The sequence below is a fragment of the Leptodactylus fuscus genome, chromosome 7, assembly GCF_031893055.1.
Source record: "Leptodactylus fuscus isolate aLepFus1 chromosome 7, aLepFus1.hap2, whole genome shotgun sequence".
Taxonomy (NCBI): Eukaryota; Metazoa; Chordata; class Amphibia; order Anura; family Leptodactylidae; genus Leptodactylus; species Leptodactylus fuscus.
The window spans coordinates 40036742-40061549 of record NC_134271.1 but is presented as its reverse complement, the minus strand read 5'-3'; the positions used below and the strand labels follow the sequence as shown (position 1 = coordinate 40061549).

General features: G+C 41.6%; 1 protein-coding gene across 1 annotated transcript; it reads left to right on the top strand.

Annotated features, from left to right (window-relative positions):
• The first annotated feature begins 675 nt into the window (after positions 1-675).
• Positions 676-21307, top strand: LOC142213458 (cytochrome P450 2J6-like). Its single transcript, XM_075281806.1, has 9 exons — positions 676-834; positions 9703-9865; positions 12237-12389; positions 14779-14939; positions 18001-18174; positions 19389-19533; positions 19631-19818; positions 20016-20157; positions 21056-21307. The coding sequence occupies exons 1-9, from the start codon at positions 676-678 to the stop codon at positions 21235-21237; spliced, it is 1467 nt and encodes a 488-aa protein (XP_075137907.1). The 3' UTR covers positions 21238-21307.
• Positions 21308-24808: the final 3501 nt, after the last annotated feature.

Genomic DNA, 24808 nt, shown 5'->3' with positions numbered 1-24808 from the left:
GGATCCAGGAACTGATTAAAAGCTACAGGAAGCGACTAGAGGCTGTTATCTTTGCAAAAGGAGGATGTACTAAATATTAATGTCACTTTTCTGTTGAGGTGCCCATATTTTTGCACCGGTCAAATTTTGGTTTAATGCATATTGCGCATTTTCTGTTAGTACAATAAACCTCATTTCAATCCTGAAATATTACTGTGTCCATCAGTTATTAGATATATCAAACTGAAATGGCTGTTGCAAACACTAAAATATTTAGAACTAAAAATGATTAAGATTAATAGGGGTGCCCAAACTTTTTCATAGGACTGTATATGACATGGTATCAAGCTAAAACTAGAATTGCATCAAAGAGCAAATGTTTCACTTTCCAATACTGACCCCCTATCAGATGCTGATGACCTATCCTGTGGTATTATCGGTATGTCATCATGAAGTTTTCCCTTCTGTGGATAGGTCATGAGTACCTGACACATAGTCGATCTTGGACAACTTCTTTACCATAAATGAAGTTTTCCAAATTGTCAAACTTTTTCAGCATAAAAATAACTTTTCCCTTCATCTGACAGGGATTGTATGTAACACAAGGCATCGTCACAGCTTCCTGTCTGGGAGTGGTTGTAGTTTGTAGTAGGAAGTACCTGATCTGGAGACGCTTTCAAAGAACCAGCAGTCATCATGGATGTCGGTATAGTTATTCTCCTGGGACTCATTCTAATTTATTTATTCAAGAAGGTATGTCGCCCGGAACATTTCCCTCCTGGACCTGTACCAGTTCCTGTCTTTGGCAATATGCTGCAGATGGATTTCTCAAATCCGCTGAAGGCACTGAAGAAAGTAAGTAACCAGTCCAGGGGCAGATCACTGTGTGTACAGGTTGTATAGTACTATCCAAGGAAGCAGGAAGGGTTTTTGGCATTAGCATTGAAGTTTATTTTATTATGTATGTATATATTATGTATATTATGTATATATTATGTATATTTTGTCCCATCCTTCACATAGAAGGTATCTGATGTACTGTGGTATGAAGAAGGTAAGTGCAGAATCTATATAAGAATGCAGGTGCATGCACAGTATATAGTGACAATCTTTTTTAGGGGACTTGGCTGACACAAAAGCCATCTGATGGGTAACATTGGCTCAAAGCACCAAAAAATGTCTTGTTTCAAACTGTCCACCATCAACTTTATTTGCGTCTCAGACCACAAAGCAATGGGAAATGAAAACTGCAGTGTTAATGATTGGTATTGGCAACAAAGATAGTATTTGGTGATATTTCTGAAACTATTTAAAAAAAAAAAAAAAAATTATTTCTATCAAAATACATCCTGATGTTTACATATTCTGCTGACAAAAACCTGTCCCAAATAGCTGCAACAGATAGATATACTAATACCGATGTCACAGATTAAAGTTTCAGGATCTAATACGTGGGAAGTATTATAATTTATCACATATTACTTCTTCTGGATGATATCCCAGTAGAGCTGAGCGAACACTGTTCGATCAAATATCAGGCCGTTCGAGGTATTCGATTCCAATCGAATACCACGAGGCAAACACACTAAAAATTTGTATCCCCTCGCACCTTCCCTGACACGTTTTTTTGCACCAACAACTGTGCAGGGGAGGTGGGACAGGAACTACGAGAAAGGAGGCATCGAAAAAAATGGGAAAAAGTAATTGGCTGGCTAAATCAGGTGACCTCCAATTTATACGAATGGTGGATTTAACATTCGGTTAATTTGAGACTGTGAACTATGTGACTGTGAGACAGGAATAGATGTACAGGCAGGGTTAGCTAGGGATTACCTTTATTTAGGTGGGAATGTCACTCACCCAGCTCTTTGGGGCTCTATCTGGTCGGGATCCCTGTCAACTTGCGATATGTGCGAGCTGACTTTTCCCATAGGAATGCATTGACCAGCGTTGATTGGCCGAATGCCATACAGAATACAGCATTCGGCCAATCAACGCTGGTTCTTCCGGTAGAGGCAGAGTCTAAGATTAGTCCACACCAGTTTCCATTGTGGTTCGTTCTCAGATGTAGCAGTGCTGACACAGGTCTGCTACTCCGGAGAAGCAGCAGAGCTCAGCACACACACCAGATATGCAGCAGAGCTGAGTGTGTGCTGAAAACTACTGCATCTCAGATGTAGCAGAGCTGAGTGTGCAGCAGGGTTCAGCACACACTCAACTCTGCTACATCTCTGATGCAGCAGAGCTGAGTGTGCAGCAGGGTTCAGCGCACACTCAGCTCTGCTACAGCTCGGGTGTAGCAGAGCTCAGCGCACACTCAGCTCTGCTACATCTCTGGTGTAGCAGAGCTCTGCACACGGCCAGCTCTGCTTCATCTCCAGTGTAGCAGAGCTGGCCATGCGCTGAGCTCGATCTCCGATGTAGCTGAGTTGAGCGCATAGCCAGATCTGCTTCATCTCCGGTGTAGCAGTGCTGGCCGTGCGCTGAGCTCAGCTGCATCTCTGTTGTAGCAGTGCTGGCCGTGTGCTCAGTTTGGCTGCATCTCCGGTGTAGGCGAGCTGAGAGCACGGCCAGCCCTGCTACATCTCGGCATAGGAATGCATTGACCAGCGTTGATTGGCCAAATGCCATACAGAGTACAGCATTCGGCCAATCAATGCTGGTTCTGCCGGAGGAGGCGGAGTCTAAGATCTGTCTACAGAAGTCTCCATTCTGGTCCAATCTTAGACTCTGCCTCCTCACAGACGAGCCTACGGCAAAACCAGCGTTGATTGGCCGAATTCTGTATGGCATTCAACCAATCAACGCAGGTCAATGCATTCCTATGGGAAAAAGTCTGCTCCCGCATTTCGCAAGCTGACAGGGATCCCGATGTAATACAGTCACTTGGGCATGTTAGATGCCCCCAGGCATGCTTCCCCTGCTGTCCCAGTGTCATTCCAGAGGTGTTGGCATCATTTCCTGGGGTGTCATAGTGGACTTGGTGACTCTCCTGAGTCGAAGAGTGGAATCCCCTGAAACGAAGCATTTTTCCCCATAGACTATAATGGGGTTCCAGATTCGTTCGAATAGTCGAATATTGAGGGGCTATTCGAAATGAATATCAAATATCGAATATTTTACTGTTCGCTCATCTCTATATCCCAGTATAACAATGGCCAAGATGGAACAATAAAATAAATAAAACACTTGTTTGCTGTTCATTTTATCTTATATGAATCTGTGAAATGACTTGTTGGCCAGCAGCACATTTACTCGTGTAATATGTTATCTATACATAGGGCTAAAGGTAAATGTTCTGTATTATCGTAACACCATGAACTTTAACAGTCATAATGACACATGCATAGTAATGTTATGATGTTCTAAATGCCAATGCAAACACAACATGTTTATGATATACTTATACCTTGTGAGTGCCCCTCTTAAAGGGAACCAGTGACATGGAAAATTCTATTTAGTCTGCAGGTAGCATGTTCACATCTGTGTTCAGTATTCTGCTCAGCGTGTCCGCTTCAAGACCATCCAAACGTAATACCCAGCGCATTGAAAAGCGGTGAGCAATGAAAGCACACGGACCCCATAGACTATAATAGGGTCCATGTGTTTTCCGCGCGGTGTCCGCACGAGTCATGTGGAGAGAAAAGTACTTCAAGAACAACTTTTCTCTTTCAATGGTTCATGCGGACAGCACATGGAAAACACGGCCCCCATTATAGTCTATGGGGTCCATGTGCTTTCATTACTCACCGCTTTTTAATGCGTCCCTAGGGGACTCCCCGAATGGAATACCGAACGCAGACAGGGTCAGACTGGGGTGTCTAGGGCCCACCAGTGGAATTGTTTCCAGGGGCCCACCATCAGGACCCCTGCAGACCAGCGATACCGAGACAGGGCGGCTAAAGGTAATAACATGTCGGGAGCCATGCAGCTCACTTACCATACGATGTGCAACAACGCACTACCTAGACCTACTGCTACACACTGTATGGAAAGTGATCAGCATGGCTCCTAGAAATGTTACCATTACATGTAGCCACGCTGTCCTGGAGGAGCTGATCTGCGGAGGTCCTGGCTGTTGTATCATCACAGATGTAATATTGATGGCCTATCCTAAGGACAGACCATCAATATTACAAAGATGGATAAATCCTTTAAAGATTTGTACAGGAATTGGAGCAACCCATGTACCGGGCGGGAGGTGTAAAATAAAAAGTAAATCAATAAAAAGCGCCTTCACCTGTCCCCGTTACTCTGTTGTCCGCTTCCAGTGTCCATTTAGTCTCGTGCCGGCACCTCCTTGCTGGGAGTCCTGCACCTCATGTGATCACTAAGACTAATTAGGTGCAGGATTTCCAGAAATAAGGCCATGAGACTGAACAGACACAGGCAGGAGACAACGAGGTGCTGGGGACAAAACCTCAATAAAAAACACTGCGTCTCACTGTTGTTCCTAATCCTTAAAGAGGACCTTTCACCATTTGGGGTACAGGCGGATTAATACACCGCTAGAAAGCCGACAGTGCACTGAATTCAGCTTTCCCATTCTGTGCCACCGGTGAAGAGCTATCGGTGCCATTACCGTAGCTATTCAGTGTCAGAAGGGCGTTTCTGACAGTCAGGAATGCCCCTTCCTCACAGAAGCGTCTATTGCGCTGTACTCTGAGAGGGGGCGCTCCTTACCGCTCAGCCATGAAGCTGAGCAGTGAGGAATGCTCCCCCCCCCCCCCAGTACTTGTCTATCGGCGAGCATTATCAGGAGGGGAGGGGGCGTTCCTCACCGCTCACAGTGCAGCGCAATAGGCACTACTGTGAGGAGAGGCGTTCCTGACAGACTGTCAGAAATGTCCTTCTGACAGTGAAGAGCTACGGTACTGGCACCGATAGCTCTTCAATGGGGGCACAGAACGGGAAAGCCGACAGCGTGCTGAATTCAGTGCACTGTCGACTTTCTAGCAGTGTATAAAACTGCATGTGCCCCAGGTGGTGAGAGCTCCTCTTTAAAATCTCAAAATACTGTACACCACACTATCAGGACAAGGTCTAGCACAGCGTCCCGCAGCCAAAAAGCGCTGCGGGAAACCCCTCCAGCAGCAACACATGAGTTTTCTTGCAGCACTTTTTACAGAAACTCCACAGAGTTTCTGCGATTTCCAAAAACTGCAACAGTTACTTAGACACTCATAGGGTGCGTTCACACGATGTAAAGTGGAGAGTGATCTGGCACGTCTACGCGTGATAGCAGTTTGTGCGCTCAAAAAGACCCCCCAAAATTACGGGCGCAAAATAACGCGGCGTATACGCTCGTAACTCCCATTGAAATCAATGGGATCTTTTTGAGCGTGCAAAATCTGACATGCCGTATACATGCCAGATCACTCTCCATTTTACATCATGTGAACGCACCCATATATATACATTCATATATACATATACAGTGGAGCAAAAAAGTATTTAGTCAGTCACCAATAGTGCAAGTTCCACCACTTAAAAAGATGAGAGGCGTCTGTAATTTACATCATAGGTAGACCTCAACTATGAGAGACAAAATGAGAAAACAAATCCAGAAAATCACATTGTCTGATTTTGTAAGAATTTATTTGCAAATTATGGTGGAAAATAAGTATTTGGTCAGTAACAAAATCTCATCTCAATACTTTGTTATATATCCTTTGTTGGCAATGACAGAGGTCAAACGTTTTCTGTAAGTCTTCACAAGGTTGGGACACACTGTTGTTGGTATGTTGGCCCATTCCTCCATGCAGATCTCCTCTAGAGCAGTGATGTTTTGGGGCTGTCGCTTGGCAACACGGACTTTCAACTCCCTCCAAAGGTTTTCTATAGGGTTGAGATCTGGAGACTGGCTAGGCCACTCCAGGACCTTGAAATGCTTCTTACAAAGCCACTCCTTCGTTGCCCTGGTGGTGTGCTTTGGATCATTGTCATGTTGAAAGACCCAGCCACGTTTCATCTTCAATGCCCTTGCTGATGGAAGGAGGTTTGCACTCAAAATCTCACAATACATGGCCTCATTCGTTCTTTCATGTACCCGGATCAGTCGTCCTGGCCCCTTTGCAGAGAAACAGCCCCAAAGCATGATGTTTCCACCCCCATGCTTTACAGTAGGTATGGTGTTTGATGGATGCAACTCAGTATTCTTTTTCCTCTAAACACGAAAAGTTGTGTTTCTACCAAACAGTTCCAGTTTGGTTTCATCAGACCATAGGACATTCTCCCAATACTCTTCTGGATCATCCAAATGCTCTCTAGCAAACTTCAGACGGGCCCGGACATGTACTGGCTTAAGCAGTGGGACACGTCTGGCACTGCAGGATCTGAGTCCCTGGCGGCGTAGTGTGTTACTGATGGTAGGCTTTGTTACATTGGTCCCAGCTCTCTGCAGTTCATTCACTATGTCCCCCCGCGTGGTTCTGGGATTTTTGCTCACCGTTCTTTCAGATCATTTTGACCCCACGAGGTGAGATTTTGCGTGGAGCCCCAGATCAAGGGAGATTATCAGTGGTCTTGTATGTCTTCCATTTTCTAATTATTGCTCCCACAGTTGATTTCTTCAATCCAAGCTGGTTGCCTATTGCAGATTCAGTCTTCCCAGCCTGGTACAGGGCTACAATTTTGTTTCTGGTGTCCTTTGACAGCTCTTTGGTCTTCACCATAGTGGAGTTTGGAGTCTGACTGTTTGAGGGTGTGCACAGGTGTCTTTTTATACTTGTAACAAGTTTAAACAGGTGCCATTACTACAGGTAATGAGTGGAGGAAAGAGGAGACTCTTAAAGAAGAAGTTACAGGTCTGTGAGAGCCAGAAATCTTGATTGTTTGTAGGTGACCAAATACTTATTTTCCACCATAATTTGCAAGTAAATTCTTACAAAATCAGACAATGTGATTTTCTGGATTTGTTTTCTCATTTTGTCTCTCATAGTTGAGGTCTACCTATGATGTAAATTACAGACGCCTCTCATGTTTTTAAATGGTGGAACTTGCACTATTGGTGACTGACTAAATACTTTTTTGCCCCACTGTGTATATATATATATATATATATATATATATATATATATATATATATATACATATATATATATATTAGGATATGTACTGCACATTTACCCTAATAATATTATAAATGTGAAAGTTTGTGGGTTTGGATGTTTGGGGGGGAGGAACCGGAGCACGGGGCGAAGAACCTGTGAGCGGGAGGGGCGGCTGCGGTCGCACCGCAAGGGAAGACAGGGCATGGGCACAGGCAGACGTAAGGGCAGGGAAAGGTGCATGGGCGCGGTAGCGCATGTATGGGGTAAGGGACCTGGTGCGGGGGGGAAGAGCCCTGGGGAATGGGGGGGCGGGGGGCAAGCCGTAAATAGGGAGGGGGCCCGATGGCGTAAGGAGTGCGGCGGATCATAGCCACCATGAGTTCGCTACATATAAGCGGCTCAGCGCCGCAACCAACCCGCAGACTAAGTCGCGGGCACATGCTAGTATACCATATATAAGTCAAATATATACTTATATGAATACTAAATATAGCCATACACTCACTCATATACATTATTATAGCACATATACATTTATATACATTCATATATAAGCCATATATATACATATATGAATACTATATATACTCACCTATATACATACACTCACACATTATTATAGCATATTGTATATACACACACATACCTGTATACAAACATACAGTCCTCACACAGTATAGAGACAGATACTTTAACCCTTAAGTCCTATCATGGTGTCTATCATAATGATATGTGTAGGTAGTGGTGTATGATAGACACCATGATAGGACTTAAGGGTTAAAAAAAATGTACACATATACATATTAAACATTACATTTTACCAAAAAATGAAAAAAAAATATATACAGTCCTATGAAAAAGTTTGGGCACCCCTATTAATCTTAATCATTTTTAGTTCTAAATATTTTGGTGTTTGCAACAGCCATTTCAGTTTGATATATCTAATAACTGATGGACACAGTAATATTTCAGGATTGAAATGAGGTTTATTGTACTAACAGAAAATGCGCAATATGCATTAAACCAAAATTTGACCGGTGCAAAAGTATGGGTACCCTTATCATTTTATTGATTTGAATTCCCCTAACTACTTTTTTCTGACTTACTGAAGCACAAAATTGGTTTTGTAACCTCAGTGAGCTTTGAACTTCATAGCCAGGTGTATCCAATCATGAGAAAAGGTATTTAAGGTGGCCAATTGCAAGTTGTTCTACTATTTGAATCTCCTCTGAAGAGTGGCATCATGGGCTACTCAAAACAACTCTCAAATGATCTGAAAACAAAGATTGTTCAACATAGTTGTGCACATTTGTGAAGTAGAAAGGTGATGATCTGGTCGCAGCAGCAGTAGCAGCAGACTTCTCTCTGTCCCCTCACAGTACGATGTGAGCGATAACTCACTGCTGGGAGGGGGAGGGGAAATTCTGGGCAGAGAGTTCTACATACCGTAGGATGGTAGCAATAGCTACTGCAGATGCTGCCCCGGGTGTCCTCAGTTCTCCCTGGCAGGAGGCCCCCGGTGTAAGTGTCGGGGCCCTGGGAAACTGCCGGCAGCCGGGCATCTCTAATCATTACAGTGCTGCCGGCAGCCCCGAGCTTACAGATCCGGCCCCTGCCACTATCAAGTGATCAGTTTGCCAGTGCAAATGCATTGGTTCAGGGGCCCGACCCGGCCACTGAAAATCCCGATCGGGCCCCTGACCAATGCTTCTGCATTGGGGAAATGAGCACTAATAGTCAAGGCTCGGGGCCCACCGGGGGATTCCCAGGCTCCCCGGCGGGCCAGTCCGACCCTGAACGCAGATGTGAACAAGTCCTTATACAACAGGAGGCGCTGAGTAGATTGATATCATTTTTGGGGAAAAGATTTGTTGTAAACAGTCATTTATTCATTGACAGGTTCCCTGTAGAAGGGTTTATACCTCCGAGACAATTCAGGGAAATCATCTGTCAGCACCTCTGAGTCTGGTGCTCCCAGTTTATTCTGCTATGAGAAGCTGCTGTGGGATCCTGTATTACAAATTAGGTAGTAGAATTGTTACTTTTTCACAGATATAAGTGAGTTTCCTCTTGGTGCATTCCAGTAAAATTCTTTTGACCTTGAAGCCAACTTTCATGATACAATGACAGTCATGGTATTACGAAGGCACAATAGTGTTTAGAGTAGACACTAGATGAGCAGTCACGTATGGCTGCTGGTGAATTCTGTATCAGATTATGTGATTATTTCTATGTGAAATTAACATACGAGTGCGACCAGACTCTCTCTACATACGTGATAATCTGGTGTCATGGGTTTGCAATCAGACATTTGCTATGGTAGTATACTGTAGTATTATATGAATAGTAATAATAATTATTATAATAATAATATTATCATTATTCCTATTATATGTTTTCTATTATTCCCCTTGTGAATATAAATTATTTAGATTTTGTTTTTTTAACAAATTCTTGATTGTGTTGCTTTGGAAGTATATTATATTGTGGATAAGCTGGATGGCTGCACCTTATACAGGAATGCTTACCTAGCTTTCATTGAATGATAAATATGCCTAGCTATGCAGTGATATGGAAGCAGTGATAAGCAGAGTATATTAGATTTTACACAATTGGTCTATGTATGTCTATCTGTCTAATGCACAGAACAACTATTTTATTTCTTGGCCAGTTTTCTGAGGAATATGGTCCAGTATACAGCATCTATCTGGGATTTACTCCCGCGGTGGTGGTCCGAGGATTGAAAGACCTTAAAGAAGTTCTTGTGACTAAGGGTGTTGAGTTCGCAGACAGGCCTCAGAATAGGATTTCAGAAGTCATCTCTGGTAGAAAAGGTAAATGCTACTTTATATTTCCTATCCAGCTATATCTGGCCAACTTCTTCAGTACAGTTAGGTAAAATTATGATGATTTATAAAAGATAAATCTATACAAAGGTAAAGCTGCCCATGCACTCAGTGACGTAAAGAGGAATGGTAGGGGCCCAAGGCGGACATTTGGCATGATGTCTGTCCCCGATCGACCAACCCCACTTCCTTCATTTCAGCACCCAGTATTATGCCCCATTGTGGCTTCTGCACACAGTATTATGCCCATAGTGGCCCCTGCACACAGTATTATGCCCATAGTGGCCCCTGCACACAGTATTATGCCCATAGTGGCCCCTGCACACAGTATTATGCCCATAGTGTCCCCTGCACACAGTATTATGCCCATAGTGGCCCCTGCACACAGTATTATGCCCATAGTGTCCCCTGTACACAGTATTATGCCCATAGTGGCCCCTGCACACAGTATTATGCCCATAGTGGCCCCTGCACACAGTATTATGCCCATAGTGGCCCCCTGCACACAGTATTATGCCCATAGTGGCCCCTGCACACAGTATTATGCCCTATAGTGGCCCCTGCACACAGTATTATGCCCATAGTGGCCCCTGCACACAGTATTATGCCCATAGTGGCCCCTGCACACAGTATTATGCCCATAGTGTCCCCTGCACACAGTACTATGCCCATAGTGGCCCCTGCACACAGTTTTATGCCCATAGTGGCCCCCTGCACACAGTATTATGCCCATAGTGGCCCCTGCACACAGTATTATGGCCATAGTGGCCCCTGCACACAGTATTATGCCCATAGTGGCCCCTGAACACAGTATTATGCCCATAGTGGCCCCTGCACACAGTATTATGCCCATAGTGGCCCCTGAACACAGTATTATGCCCATAATGGCCCCTGCACACAGTATTATACCCTATAGTGGCATAGTTGCTTGCCAGTGTGCCTTTTGTTGGTGGCCCCTCTAGATGCTAGAGCATGATTGTACTGGCTTCTGCAATATTGTAAATGACTGGAGTGGTCTACTGACACTAACAGAACAATCGTGCCCTAACGTCTGGGGGCTGCCAATAAAAAGAAATAAGTGTTGATAGTTGCCGGTAGTTATGTGCACCACTAAGTAAACGTACTGTGCAGTATTTGCATTGCTGTTGCGATGTCCCACACAGCTGAGCTCCCTGTTTCTGCCAGTCTCCTTCCCTGCCTTGGGTACTGTACCTGGGCTGCTTTAGCTTAAAGAAGACCTTAGCCAAAATGCCATACCCTAGTTTTTGATTGGTAGCACCGCCTGAGGGGATGTCCTCATGTCACCTCGCTGCTTCGGGAGTAGGGAGCGTTGGGTGTGTCGCTATTCCATTTAGCAATTTCAGGTATTTTGGATGATTGGGGTTATTTCCTTGTAATCCTGCGATGTGTGTATAAGGGCAGACAGCACACAGCTTCATGACTCTGCTCCTGGGAATGCTGCTGAATAAAATCCTATACTGGTTGCTGTTTTTGAGATGCTGTGCAGTAGTTATTTGACTGCCTGAAAAAACACAAATAAAACTGGTTGTGGCCAATTGTACTGTACTTGGCTGGACTTTTATTGTTCTGGCAAAAGTGCCTGTTTATGGCAGGAGATGATGATTTCCAAGCTAATCCGTCAGTGGGGGTACCAAGAGTCAGAGTAGATTTCCAAATCTGAGTTCGGGACATCCTAAAAATGACCCAAATTTATTAAGAGGTGTATGCCTCTTAAAAAATTGTGATTTTATTTTCTCTATTGGACATAAAGGGAGTCTACTAACTCCCCCAAGAATATTCTACTGTCCCCACTGTATTACAGAGCACGTTGCAGTAATACACAACATACATTTATTATGTATGTCACTGTTGTAGATTTGGAGAAAAACAACCTTTAAGTCTTGTGCAAATGAGGCAGTTTGTGCACCCAGGGCAGGGGACTTCAGGACTTCAGCTCTGAGACCACTGCTCTTGTTGTTCGAATAGGATGGGTAATGTCATAGTAATGGGAAGATCAACTCCCACTGCATAGGGTAGTGCAGCCTGCGCACAGTGCACCAACTATCTAATCTGCATAAGACTTCATAAGTGCTCTGTAATATGGTAGTGATAGCTGAATATGCTTGGGGAGGTGAATGACATGTGAAAAGCCAGTCTGAAGTACAGTAAATCTTTGTATATCGCTGTGTTATATGTTGATGCTATGTGAGCAACAAAAATATAAATAACTTGAATAAAATATAGAAAACCATGCAAATTGATGCCTTCCAGTCTTTTATTTTTACATGTTTGTAGTTTGAAGATGTATGAATTATATGTTATTCTGCTAACCCTAATAAATTTCCACATCTTGACCCAGGGCTGGTTGTTGCCCCCTATGGGCAGGGATGGAAGGAGCATAGGCGCTTCACCCTGTCTACACTGCGGAACTTTGGCCTAGGAAAAAAGTCAATGGAAGAGAGAATTTGTGAGGAGAAAATGCACTTAATTGAGGAATTTAAGAAAAATAAAGGTAAGCCTGTGGACGGCACCTTAAGATGTCTTTAGTATGTGAGTTTATCCAATGAATATTAAGATTTTAGCCAATTAGAAATTTAGAATGGTTGACCAGCAATCTTTCCTGAGTATAAAGACAATAAATGAGATTGATATGAGTATTGAAGGTGTCCAAGAGACCTATAGAGACTTGAGCAAAACTTCTAGGGGATATTGCCTTTTTAAGCCAGGTTTTATCCGTAGCCTCTGAGAAACAGATTTTATCAAAAATGTCCTGCATGGCAGACTTTTTCAGCCCCGCAAAATAATGGGAACCATAACAGATACCCAACGGACCCCATTGTAGTAGGGATTGCTACTTGTTCCTAAGATAGAACAGAAAAACAGAATGAATGCTACAGATGTGAATCCTAAGTATGACTATGTCCAAGAAGTGACAGAAGCAACACAATAAATAAAATGACAATTTTTATTAAGTGATAATAAATATGAAAACATAAATTACACATAAACAACAGGGGGTAAATGCTTCACAAAAAGGCTGGTGGTGTGTGGTAATAAATAGTATATAGGTCTAGGGTAAAAAAAAGGTATATATATCACAGTCAAATAATAAGGGTTCACATGTTGTTGCAAGTGTGGCAGTTCCAAAGTAGATAGAAATATCCCATAGGTAAGAATTCACAACAGAGAGACATATGTGAAAATTATATACATAGAAGGTAAAGCACCAACCCTAAGACAATAGTTATAATATAAAGCACCTACCACACGTACCACGCCCCGACGCGCGTTTCGCCCAATGGCTTCATCAGGGACATACCTCCCTCCAACCGGGACCGCGGGACACGTCCCCGGAATCGTGAATGTCCCGCGGAAATCGGGACGATTGGGAGGTATGCCTTTGTGTGCTTTTGTATAAACTAGATAGCAAATGTAGGTATAGCACAGGCTAGGAGCAGTTTCTGTCCACTTAGGGATGAACCTAGCCTCTTTGCTGTCTGAGGCGAACTAAATGCACCTACACAGTATATGAATGCCTTTAAGGCTGAAGCCCCACTTTGCGGAAACGCAGCTTTTTTTGTTGCAGATTTTGCTGCGGTTTTCTGAGCCAAATCCAGGAGTGGATTAAGCAGAAGATAGAGGTGTAAGAACTTCCTATTTATTTTTCATTCCTTTATTGGCCATTCTTGGCTCAAAAAAAACGTAACAAAATCTGCAACAAAAAAAGCTGCGTTTCCTCAACATGGGGCCTTGGCCTTGAGCACACACACAGCATATAACCCTCTTTTTCACACACCCCACCACCACTAAGTTCAGGACCCCCTTTTTTTCTCCACTCCCACAGACAATAATTTATACTCCCTTGTCCACACTCTGGTCCTGACCGCCCTCCATTGCCGTCTCCAGGGTGCTTTGTAGCTGACGCTGAAGAACACCATACTTTTTCAGCGTTATAACAGAAGTGTAGCACTGCCTAGCGGTGGCAGCGAAAGGTGGCCTAGACAGGAGCGTGGACAGATGAGTAAAAAGTACCGGCAGCTACTTATTGCAATAACAACATAAGTAACAACAAAATTCTGCCCCCAGTTTATTCCATAATGAGCCACCTCAAGCTGTCTCAGGTCGTCTTATGGAAGGAACACCCCCGTGTCCACTGTATTACAGTAATCTGTAATAGGATGAGCCCTAAGTAGTATGGGATCTGAATCTTTAAGGACACTCAGATTTTTTTTTCCATTCATTATATTGTCTAAAGGCCATCCCCTCAGTAATAGTAGTTGTCTACTCACAGTGTCTTTTTATATCTTGCTTTCACCTTCAATAAGTCAGATGATCACACCTCGACCTCTCAGTTTCAGCATGGATTGCTGTGTAAACAAGAGGTCTCTGTTCCTGCAAATACTATTGAGAGCTACCATGTGTCAAGATCATTAAAATCTGCTCCCTATAGTCCCCACACCCTCAACAATAGCCAAGTCACCATGCATTTATTATCATTAGAAGCTGGTGCTGCTTGCAGGACCTGTGGTGACATAGAGCTCACAATGTACATTTTTTCCCTAGCAGTATGTCTTTGGAATATGGGATGGAAATCTATACAAACATGGGGAGAACATACAATCTCCTTACAGATGTTTTTTTGCCCTTGGTGGGATTTGAACACCAGGACTCCGGCGCTGCAAGACTACAGTGCTAACCACTGAGCCACTGTGTGACCTCCCCCCCCCCAGTAAGGACATTTTTAACATTACCTTTGCAATGTTTTACAGATACAGTAGACAGACTTAGGCACAGGTACTAGACACGGGTGACAGCATCAGCCATACTTTAATACCATTCTTTAAACAGAACCAGAAATGAACATATTTAACATAATGAGACTATATACCTGTGTTTTTCAGACTGTCTGTACGATCCTCACTATGTGCTTGAAAATGCTGTGTCCAACATAATTTGTTCCGTTGTGTTTGGGAGACGATATGATTATGATGATTCAACATTTCGAGATATTCTCAATCTTGTGCGTGAAAACGTAAAGATAGCAACGCAGTTCTGGGCACAGGTATGAATAACTAATCTATGATATTCTACAACTAACAAGTTAATAAAAACTAAATGCATTTTATGAAAATAGTTATTAGCAATGTATTAAAGGGGACCTTTCATGTCCTCAGGCACATGCGATTTTATATACCGCTAGAAAGCCGACAGTGCACTGAATTCAGCGCACTATTGGCTTTCCCATTATGTGCCCTGGGGCTTGAGATATTGGTGTCATTACCGATGTCTGCCCATTGTCGAAAGGGCGTTCTTGATGATTTAGCTGGGAACACCTCTCCTGACTGTATGTAGTGCTATACTGTGAGGGGGCGTCCTTACCGGCCAGTGATGATGCTGAGCGGTGAAGAACATTCCCCCAGTACTTGTCTATAGACTGTCAAGAATACTGTCAGGAGGAGGAGGGGACATTCCTCACTGCTCAGCATCATTTCTGGGCGGTAAGGAATGCCCCCTCCTAGTATAGCGCTACACACAGTACTTTCAGGAGGGGCGTTCCCAGCTAGACCGTCAGGAACGCCCTTCTGACAGCGAAGAACTATCAGTAACGGCACCAATATTTCTTCACTCGGGGCTCATAATTCATGAATTCAGCGTGCTGTCGGCTTTCTAGCGGTATATAAAACCGCATGTGCCTGAGGACAGTAAAGGTCCTCTTTAAATCATTTACCATAAATAGAAACTAAAAAGAAATGTTGACAAATATTTGAAAAGGTTGGAGTACAATAAAACAAAGAGGAACACAACACAAGTAAAATCTTTAATGTGAACCTGTCAGAGCTCATTCACATCTGCGTTGTGCTCTCCGTACTTCAGGTTTCCGTTTCCTGCATAAAACAGAGCAGGAGACGGAAACCTGCAGGAGTCTTTCTCACCCATTCATTTGAATGGGTGAGAAAGCTGTCCGGCGGTGAGCGTTTTATGCTCTCCGCCGCAAAACCGGGTTTTTTAATCCGGACACAGAGTCGGACATGCAGTACTCTGTGTCCGGATTAAAAAATCCGGTTTCGCAGCGGAGAGCATAAAACACTCACCGCCGCTCACGGCCGGACCCGGTCTGAGCTTTCCGTCTTCTGGCATGCAGAAGACGGAAAGCACAGAACGGAGAGTAGAACGCAGGTGTGAACTGCAGCTTAGGCTGCAGTTTACAGTATTGTATGAAGTCCACTGTATTTAATTTTTGGATATAACATTAAGTTCATATCTGAGTGATAACAAAACTATAACACATATAAACTGAGTTCACAACAAATTCAGATACACAGACAATTACCAGATATCCTACACTGTAAAACTAGGAATGTCTCCGCCATATCACTGCTTTTTCCACAAGCCATGATGGTAACATTTTAGGAGGGTTCACACGGAGTTACGTGCCGCGTGATGCGGCACGAAGACGCCGCGTGAGCTTTTGCGGGCCGTTCACGCTCCCATTGATTTCACCTAAAGGTGGAGACAGGTAAAGCAAATTAAAAAAATCAAGACTTATACCAGATGTTTCTATGAGCAACACCCAGTCCGTAGGTCTACAAAATTCTGAGCCATTGATCTATCTATAGCCTGATGTGCAGTGCTGGGAAAAGTATTTGCCCCATTACAGATTTTTTTTTTTTGTCATACTTACATTTTTCAGATTATCAAATTTCAATGTCAGCCAAAGATAACTTAAATGAATACAAAATGCAGTTTGTCGATATAATTTTATATAATTTTTATGACTCACTCCACTGTTAGTGTCTGTTGCTCTCATCCATCATGGAATGAGAGCAACAGACTTTAACACTAATAGAATGACAATCAATCTGCATTCACTTGAACCCCTTCCTGACATGCACCCTATTATTATGGTGGATGTCCAATATTTAAATAGTTGCTGCATCTCCACTAACCAAGGCACCATTTTTCATATATTGCCAGCCCCTGGAAATTAAAAAAAACTACAAATCAAATCACCCCCTGTTACATAGACCATATATAAAAGTAAGTAAATAAAATAAAACACATTTGTTCTACAAGCTTAAAATATTTTTGCCATACGGTGAATACTATAGTGGGGAAAAATCGAAAGAGCCAAACCGATATCTTCTGGTTTCACCTCCCATAAAAATTTGGATAAGAAGCAATCAAAACATGGTATGAATAAAAAATACAACGGCAAAAAGACATGTTATATGTTCTCATATATGGAAATATTATGAGTGTCTGATTATGATGATTCTATTAAAAAATTTTTGCAAATTTTTGGATTTTTTTTAAAAGATAAAGAAAACTAAATAAAATTGGTATCTCTGAAATCATACCACCTCATAGAATACACGTGACATGCCATTTTGGCTGCACAGTAAACACCATAAAAACAAAGGCCCTAAGAAAGTCACACAATTACAGTTTTTCTCCAATTTTACCTCATTCTGAATTTTTTCTCCAGCTTCCAAGTACATAGTTCAGAAAATTAAATGATATCATTATGTAGTAAAATTTGTCCGATAAACATTAACCTCTCATGTGGGTTTGTGAATGGAAAAATAAATAAGTTATGAGGTTTGGAAGGAGGTGGGAGTCAAAAATTAAAATTGTAAAATTCCTGTAGCAGGAAGGGTTTAATCTTTCAGGACCAAGCGTCATCGATGCCCCAATTCTAGTTGTTATAGCATTGAAATGATGTGCTAAATTCAGCATTTCTAGTCTAATTCAGCATTGCAAGTCTTACAATATCATATTAACTCTTAAGGATCTTCTCATGTACCTTTTTTTTTACTTAAAGGGGTTGTCCAGATTAAAATTTAAAAAACGAAACAAAAAAAACATACTCACTCATCCCCCATGGTCTGGTGCCTCCCAGCACGGTCTAGTCCTGCAATTCCAATACATTCTTCTGGCTGACGTCCGAGTTGCACGTGGCGGTTGGGTCCTATCAGTAGCCTCATAAATATAGAGTTTGGATACTGAATTGAAGAAAAGCTAAGGAAAGCTATGACTGGGTTCTCTTTTATGAATGCCCTAAAAAAAAAAACTGTTTCACAATAATCCAAATGTAATTGCCAAATCTTAACTTCTTGTTGTAGCTGTACAATGCATTTGGATTCATCAAACATCTTCCTTTGCCACATCAGAAGATTTTCAGAAATCAAAAGGTTGTTTTTGGGTTTCTCAGAGAAATGTTAGAAGAGCACAAGCGAACCAGAGTGCCCGATCAACCGCGAGATTACATTGACTGTTATTTAGATGAAATGGAAAAGGTAAATTCCTTTAACATATCAAATATAGTTACACAGAGAATTGTATTTGTATCTTTATATCAAATCTTAGATTTAAGTTTATCATTTACTATCTTTTCAAGAAATTTAGCATAAATCAATAGTACAAGCGAGTATATGAAATTTTGTAATATGTCATATCAGAAGAGAATGCTCATGGAGTTATTATATGAGGTCTGTGGGGGTGGGCTGGAGCTGACGGACAGTGGAGAGACACAGGTAAAGACTACAGAAGGTTCTTAGGAATCTCAACCGAAGTACTTTATTTAGTCTCTTTAATTTCGTATATAATCTTGCTTCTAAATAACAGAAAGAGAGGGAACACTATCACTATCAGTATCAGTATCCACTACTTTCTGTGTGCAGAGTATGGGGAACGTCATTGTAGATAGACTTTACCCACCAGCTCAAGGAGAATTGAAAATTACAGACAGAGCCTGCAGAGGAGAAAACTGCAAACACATGCCGACTACACATCATACAATGGCCACATATTGTGTTACACTTTATATGTAGAGATGAGCGAGTAGTACTCGATCGAGTAGGTATTCGATCGAATACTACGATATTCGAAATACTCGTACTCGATCGAGTACCACTCGCTATTCGAATGGAAAAGTTTGATGCAGAACCAGCATTGATTGGCCGAATGCTATACAGTCGGCCAATCAACGCTGGTTCTTCTCCTACCTTTAGAAGTCTTCTCCGTGCAGCTTCCCCGCAGCATCTTCCGGCTCTTCATTCACTCTTCCAGGCATCGGGCCTGGGCAGAGCCGACTGCGCATATCTGCTTGTAGTGCGGGCATGCGCATTCGGCTCTGCCCAGGCCCGATGCCTGGCAGAGTGAATGAAGAGCCGAAAGATGCCGCGGGGACACTGCAAGGAGAAGACTGTACGGAGGAACCAGCCGACCCTCACTCGTGGACTTGGTAAGTATAATTTGATCGAATGTTGCCTACCCCTGAAACAAGCATTTTCCCCCCATAGACTATAATAGGGTTCGATATTCGATTCGAGTTGTCGAATATTGAGGGGCTACTTGAAACGAATATCGAATCTCGAACATTTTACTGTTCGCTCATCTCTGTTTATATGTACACAAACTACAACTGGTTTTTACAAAGTTTGAAAGGTTAGATATACTTCAAGCAGGGCAGGCTAAATGTTTGTGACCTTCTAATGTATGTTCTATATAGGAGCACAATAGCAGCAACAAGTCAACTTTTGATGATGAGAACCTGTTTACATGTGTGGGAGATCTTTATGTGGCTGGTACAGAGACCACATCTGCCAGCTTAGAATGGAGCCTTCTTTACATGACGTTGTATCCAGATGTTCAAGGTAAAAGTGTATCATTTAATATTTTTATATTTTCAGTAAATGTTTATATTTTCTGTATTTCTCTATATCATATCTGCTTTTAATAATTGTATTCTAGAAAAGTGTAGGGAAGAAATAGACAAGATTCGAGGAACACGAGACCATCTTAACTACGATGACAGAGTGAATATGCCATACACACAGGCTGTGTTACAAGAAGTACAACGTTTCGCCTCAGTAGTACCGCTGGGTGTTGCTCATTCACCTATAAAAGACGTCCAATTAAATGGATATGTTATCCCAAAAGTGAGGAAAATACTTTGTTTTTTATCATTTGAGACAAACCGGTAAATGTACAGAAGCCAGTTTGACCTGGGTAAAGGGATTTTTGTATATGTATCGTGTCCCATCGTCCCATCTCACTTATACACATAGTGCTCATTTTCATAAAGAATCTATATATAGAATATACTTTGTTGACCAATTTTCATTTTTCCATCTAGGGGATAACAATTATCACAGATTTGTCCTCATTGCATTACGATGAGAGTAAATGGAGGTTTCCATATGACTTTAATCCTGAGAACTTTCTAAACAAGGATGGAGAACTTAAGAAAGTAGAGTCCTTTCTACCGTTTTCTGCAGGTAATATAGGACTAAAGAAAATGAGAAAGGGTGTAAGGCAAAAGACAAATGGTTCATAAATTATGTTGAATAGATACTAGATCATCACAATGTCACCGTTACTTTTATAAACCCACTCTGTGTGAATTGTACACAGTTTGGTTAGAATACTGCAATATTTTATTTACCGTATTATGTTTCAGGAGAATTTGAAGCCTCAACCAAAGGTTAAAGGTATTCCCATGACGCTCGTTCACTAACCTGCAGGCTGTTGTGCTCTCTTCACTTCCTGCTTTTCTTGGCACCTTGGTGGGCGGGGTTCCACTTGCACAGGATTGGTTGTAAATGAATTACCACAGTGTGAAGCTAATGTAGCAGAGCTGGATTTGAGTCAGTTTGCATTACATACAGAGTTAACGGACTCCCTATCTCAGCCCTTATCAGCCAAATTCAATTAAACCGACTGATAAGAGCTCAGAAATCCCAGAGCTCTCACTTCCCCTATCTGTGTCATTTAAGTAGCGGAGCTTATCAAATACCTCAGAGCTGCTCGCAGTCCCTCCCTCCCCCTCTGAGAGCAAGCAGCTACATCACTTGACAAATGAGCAGATAATCCCAAGGGCCATAGAAATGGAGTGTAAACAATGAAGTGAATATATTAAGGTAGCGGCCAAACAAAGCAGTTTTGACAAAGCAATGCATTTAGGAAAAGTCTTAAAACCACATGAACTAACATAGTAGATAGGATCCTTGTGATGGGACAACCCCTTTAAGGTAAGAGTGGGCACATCTGAATCTATATAACCAGGCAATGGATTATCCAGGTAGTCGTTGTAAGTGTGGGGTCATGTATGTTCACTCCTTTTGGCTACATATTACTGGTTCTTATCTGTATTCTTATTATCTATTTCCTCTTCAGGCCCCCGGGTTTGTCTTGGGGAGAATCTTGCACGCATGGAAATTTTTCTATTTTTCACTACTTTGCTGACACACTTTGAATTCCACCTGCCAGACCCCAAGTCTCCTCTAGACAGCAAACCTGTTTTTGGGATCTCTCAGACTCCTAAAAGGTTTAAGATGAGGCTGGTGCTGCGCACATAGATCAAATGATCTGAAGAAAGACAAGAGCAAGAAATTAAATTAAAATTTTGGAACTACATGGACTACAACTCATAAGCTGAAATATTTATATGTTTATCTACCGAATGTATGTCAACACCCATACCCTGTGTTAGAGTACATTTGTGGTTGATTTTATACAGATGCAATGAATTTTTATGTCAAGAATCTTAAAAGCTAATAAAATATTTTGTTCAACATAGTTATTTACATACATGAAGATTACAGTAGCAGGGTCATATGCCAAATGTAGTTAGGTGTATACATTCATTTATATCTTAGTATAGGTCTAATATTGGCCTTTACCATCCCAATAGCTCTTGCCCTTAACCCTTTCACTGTCAGGGATCTCTGGAAATTTTGCATCTTCAGTAGCCAGAGCAATTTTCACAGCTTTGAGATGGACAAAAACCTAAATTGCAACTTTAAAAAAAATCATCCAACACCCCCCCCCATACCTATATATTTTCTTAAATTAGACACATGCAGCATTGTCAGAATGCCCCTTACTACTGTATATAAACAGGCTCCTTCATGCAGGTTTGATTTAAAGTGAATGTTTTATGAAAAAAAACCCAAAAACAAATAAATGTATATTAGTTGCTAATAGAGCTCACAATCTACATAAAAAAACAAAACAAAACAAGAGTACAACATGTGCAGAGTTCATTCATATCACTAAGGCCTACATCCGCATGCACGTGTCTTCAGAAGTTCACCAGAACTGGAAGGAACAAAACTCTGCTTTGAAGCTGGAAATATCAAAAATGTATCATCCTATAAGATGTAGGGATTACACACCTTGGAAAGCAAGTGCACCCATAAACCCTATATTTTAAAAGTAGATAACCTGAATATAACATGTGTCTCAATGGGTTATCAAAAGCCACATCCAAATTCATGTAACTTTGTGACAAACACAAATATATATATTTTTTAAATACACTAAATATACATATATTTGCACCTAAAACTCAAATTCAATCTATACTGCACCTAGCAAACTGTGATTGTGATAACAAAATCGAACTTTTTTGAGATTGTACATCATACTGTATATAAAAACACAACTTAATATTTTATATATATATATATAACCACACAAGCAATAATTGCACATAAATTCAAATTTGCAACTAAAAAGTAGCAATTCCTTTCTGCAAACAAACAACTGTAATATGTGAGGAATTCATACATACCACACACACACACACACACACACACACACACACATATATATATATATATATATATATATATTTACAAGTGCGGGGGTTAAAGAAGCGCAAAAGTCGCAGAAATGCGCCAACCAGTTTTGTGCACGCAAATTAAATATAATTTTCTATCCCCTTATAAAAATTGTAGCAATTTATACGTTCATCTCTAGTGATAATCGTTATTGCTGTTATTTTATCATGTAGCAGATATCGCTTGAGGTGTATTTTACTTTATAAAGATCAGGTATGGAAATGTAAACTTTATTGATGTGCATGCGCATGTGTTGTGTAAGTATTTGGTGAAACTCTTTTGGCACTGTGGCCTGGATAATGGTAAACATTTTGGTCATGGTACCAATAAACTTCCTGGTTATGTTCAGAGGGGTATTACATAAGAATAACCCTCTAATAAGGTTCAGAGGGGTATTACATTAAAAAAAAAAAAAAATATATATATATATATATATATATATATATATATATATATATATACACACACACACAGTGATGGCCAAAAGTATTTCACAGCCGCAAAATAGCGCGGCGCATACGATCCCCGCTTCCAATGAAATCAATGGGAGCGTGTACGGCCCGCAAAAGCTCCCGCGGCGTAGACGTGCCACGTCAAGCGGCACGTTACACCATGTGAACCCTCCCTAATACTTGATAATACAACCTTTAGACAAAATAACTGCAAATAACAGCTTCCGGTAACCATCAATGAGTTTCTTACAATGCTCTGCTGGAATTTTAGACCATTCTTCTTTGGCAAACTGCTCCAGGTCCCTGAGATTTGAAGGGTGCTTTCTCCAAACTGCCATTTTGAGATCTTTCCACAGGTGTTCTATGGGATTCAGGTCTGGACTCATTGCTGGCCACTTTAGAAGTCTCCAGAGCTTTCTCTCAAACCATTTTCTAGTGCATTTTGAAGTGTGTTTTGGGTCATTCTCCTGCTGGAAGACCCATGACCTCTGAAGGAGACCCAGCTTTCTCACACTGGGCCCTACATTATGCTGCAAAATTTGTTGGTAGTCTTCAGACTTCGTAATGCCATGCACACGGTCAAGCAGTCCAGTGCCAGAGACAGCAAAGCAACCCCAAAACATCAGGGAACCTCCACCATGATTGACTGTAGGGACCGTGTTCTTTTCTTTGAAGGCCTCCTGCCTAGACACAGGAACATTCAGGTCTTTGGAGATGGACTTGTAGCCTTGAGATTGCTCATGCTTCCTCACAATTTTGCTTCTCAAGTCCTCAGACAGTTCTTTGGTCTTCTTTCTTTTCTCCATGCTCAATGTGGTACACACAAGGACACAGGACAGAGGTTGAGTCAACTTTAATCCATTTCAACTGGCTGCAAGTGTGATTTAGTAATTGCCACCACCTGTTAGGTGCCTCAGGTAAGTAACAGGTGCTGTTAATTACACAAATTAGAGAAGCATCACATGACTTTTCAAACAGTGCCAATACTTTTGTACACCCCCTTTTTTATGTTTGCTGTGGAATTATATCCAATTTGGCTTTTTGACAATTCTTTTTGTGGTTTTCATTGAAAACAAATTAAATTAAGATAATAATACCAAATAATTTGTGATTGCAATCATTTTCTGGAAGAAAATTAGTATTATCTGACAGAATTGCAGGGGTGCCAATACTTTTGGCCAACACTGTACATCTTGCACAACAGTATTCCTCCTCAAGCAGCTGCTCAAGCAGAGAATACATGTTGCAAGATGCACACTGGACCACATTGGTAAGTATGGAGCACATCTTACCTGATGGGGAATATTACAACAAAATAATTAGATGACCAGAGTATTATATGTAGTGCATGGTAATTGGGGGCCCCTTTACAGATATTGCATTTCGGCCCTGGAACTTCAAGTTATACCTCTGGTACGATAGTATATTTGCTTTGTTCACATTTACTCTGTACTATCCGCTATTCTGTTCCATCTCAGACCTTTTCTATTGTATTATATGCTATTAAAACCCAAGTTTAAATCTTGCACCTCTCCTTAGAATTGACAAGTATCAAAACAAAACTGGGGAGTGCTGTATTCCAATCTCGCAGTTGGAAAACCCAAAGGCTCCAAGGTCCTACAATGTTCTCATTTTGCAAACAGCAGTAACACTTTTCACCGTGTAGCAAGTAGTGTAACTCAGAAATCCAGTGTTAAAAGTAACAACAAGCAGAAGTCAAGCAGACTCTCTCTCCCCATAATCATGTGTATATACCATATATGTTTTACCTCAGTCTACTCTACACTAGCACTAGATGTCATCTAAGCCTCCTCTTTGGGAGTGGTTGTACCTTGTATTCGAGGAAGTAGCAC

What these genes read in the sequence shown, in the direction of transcription:
- LOC142213458 (XM_075281806.1), top strand. Translation starts at nt 676, where the DNA reads ATGGATGTCGGTATAGTTATTCTCCTGGGACTCATTCTAATTTATTTA. An exon ending in CGCTGAAGGCACTGAAGAAA is followed by an intron (nt 835 to 9,702) that starts GTAAGTAACCAG and finishes TTTCTTGGCCAG; the next exon opens with TTTTCTGAGGAATATGGTCC. An exon ending in GTTGTATCCAGATGTTCAAG is followed by an intron (nt 19,534 to 19,630) that starts GTAAAAGTGTAT and finishes ATTGTATTCTAG; the next exon opens with AAAAGTGTAGGGAAGAAATA.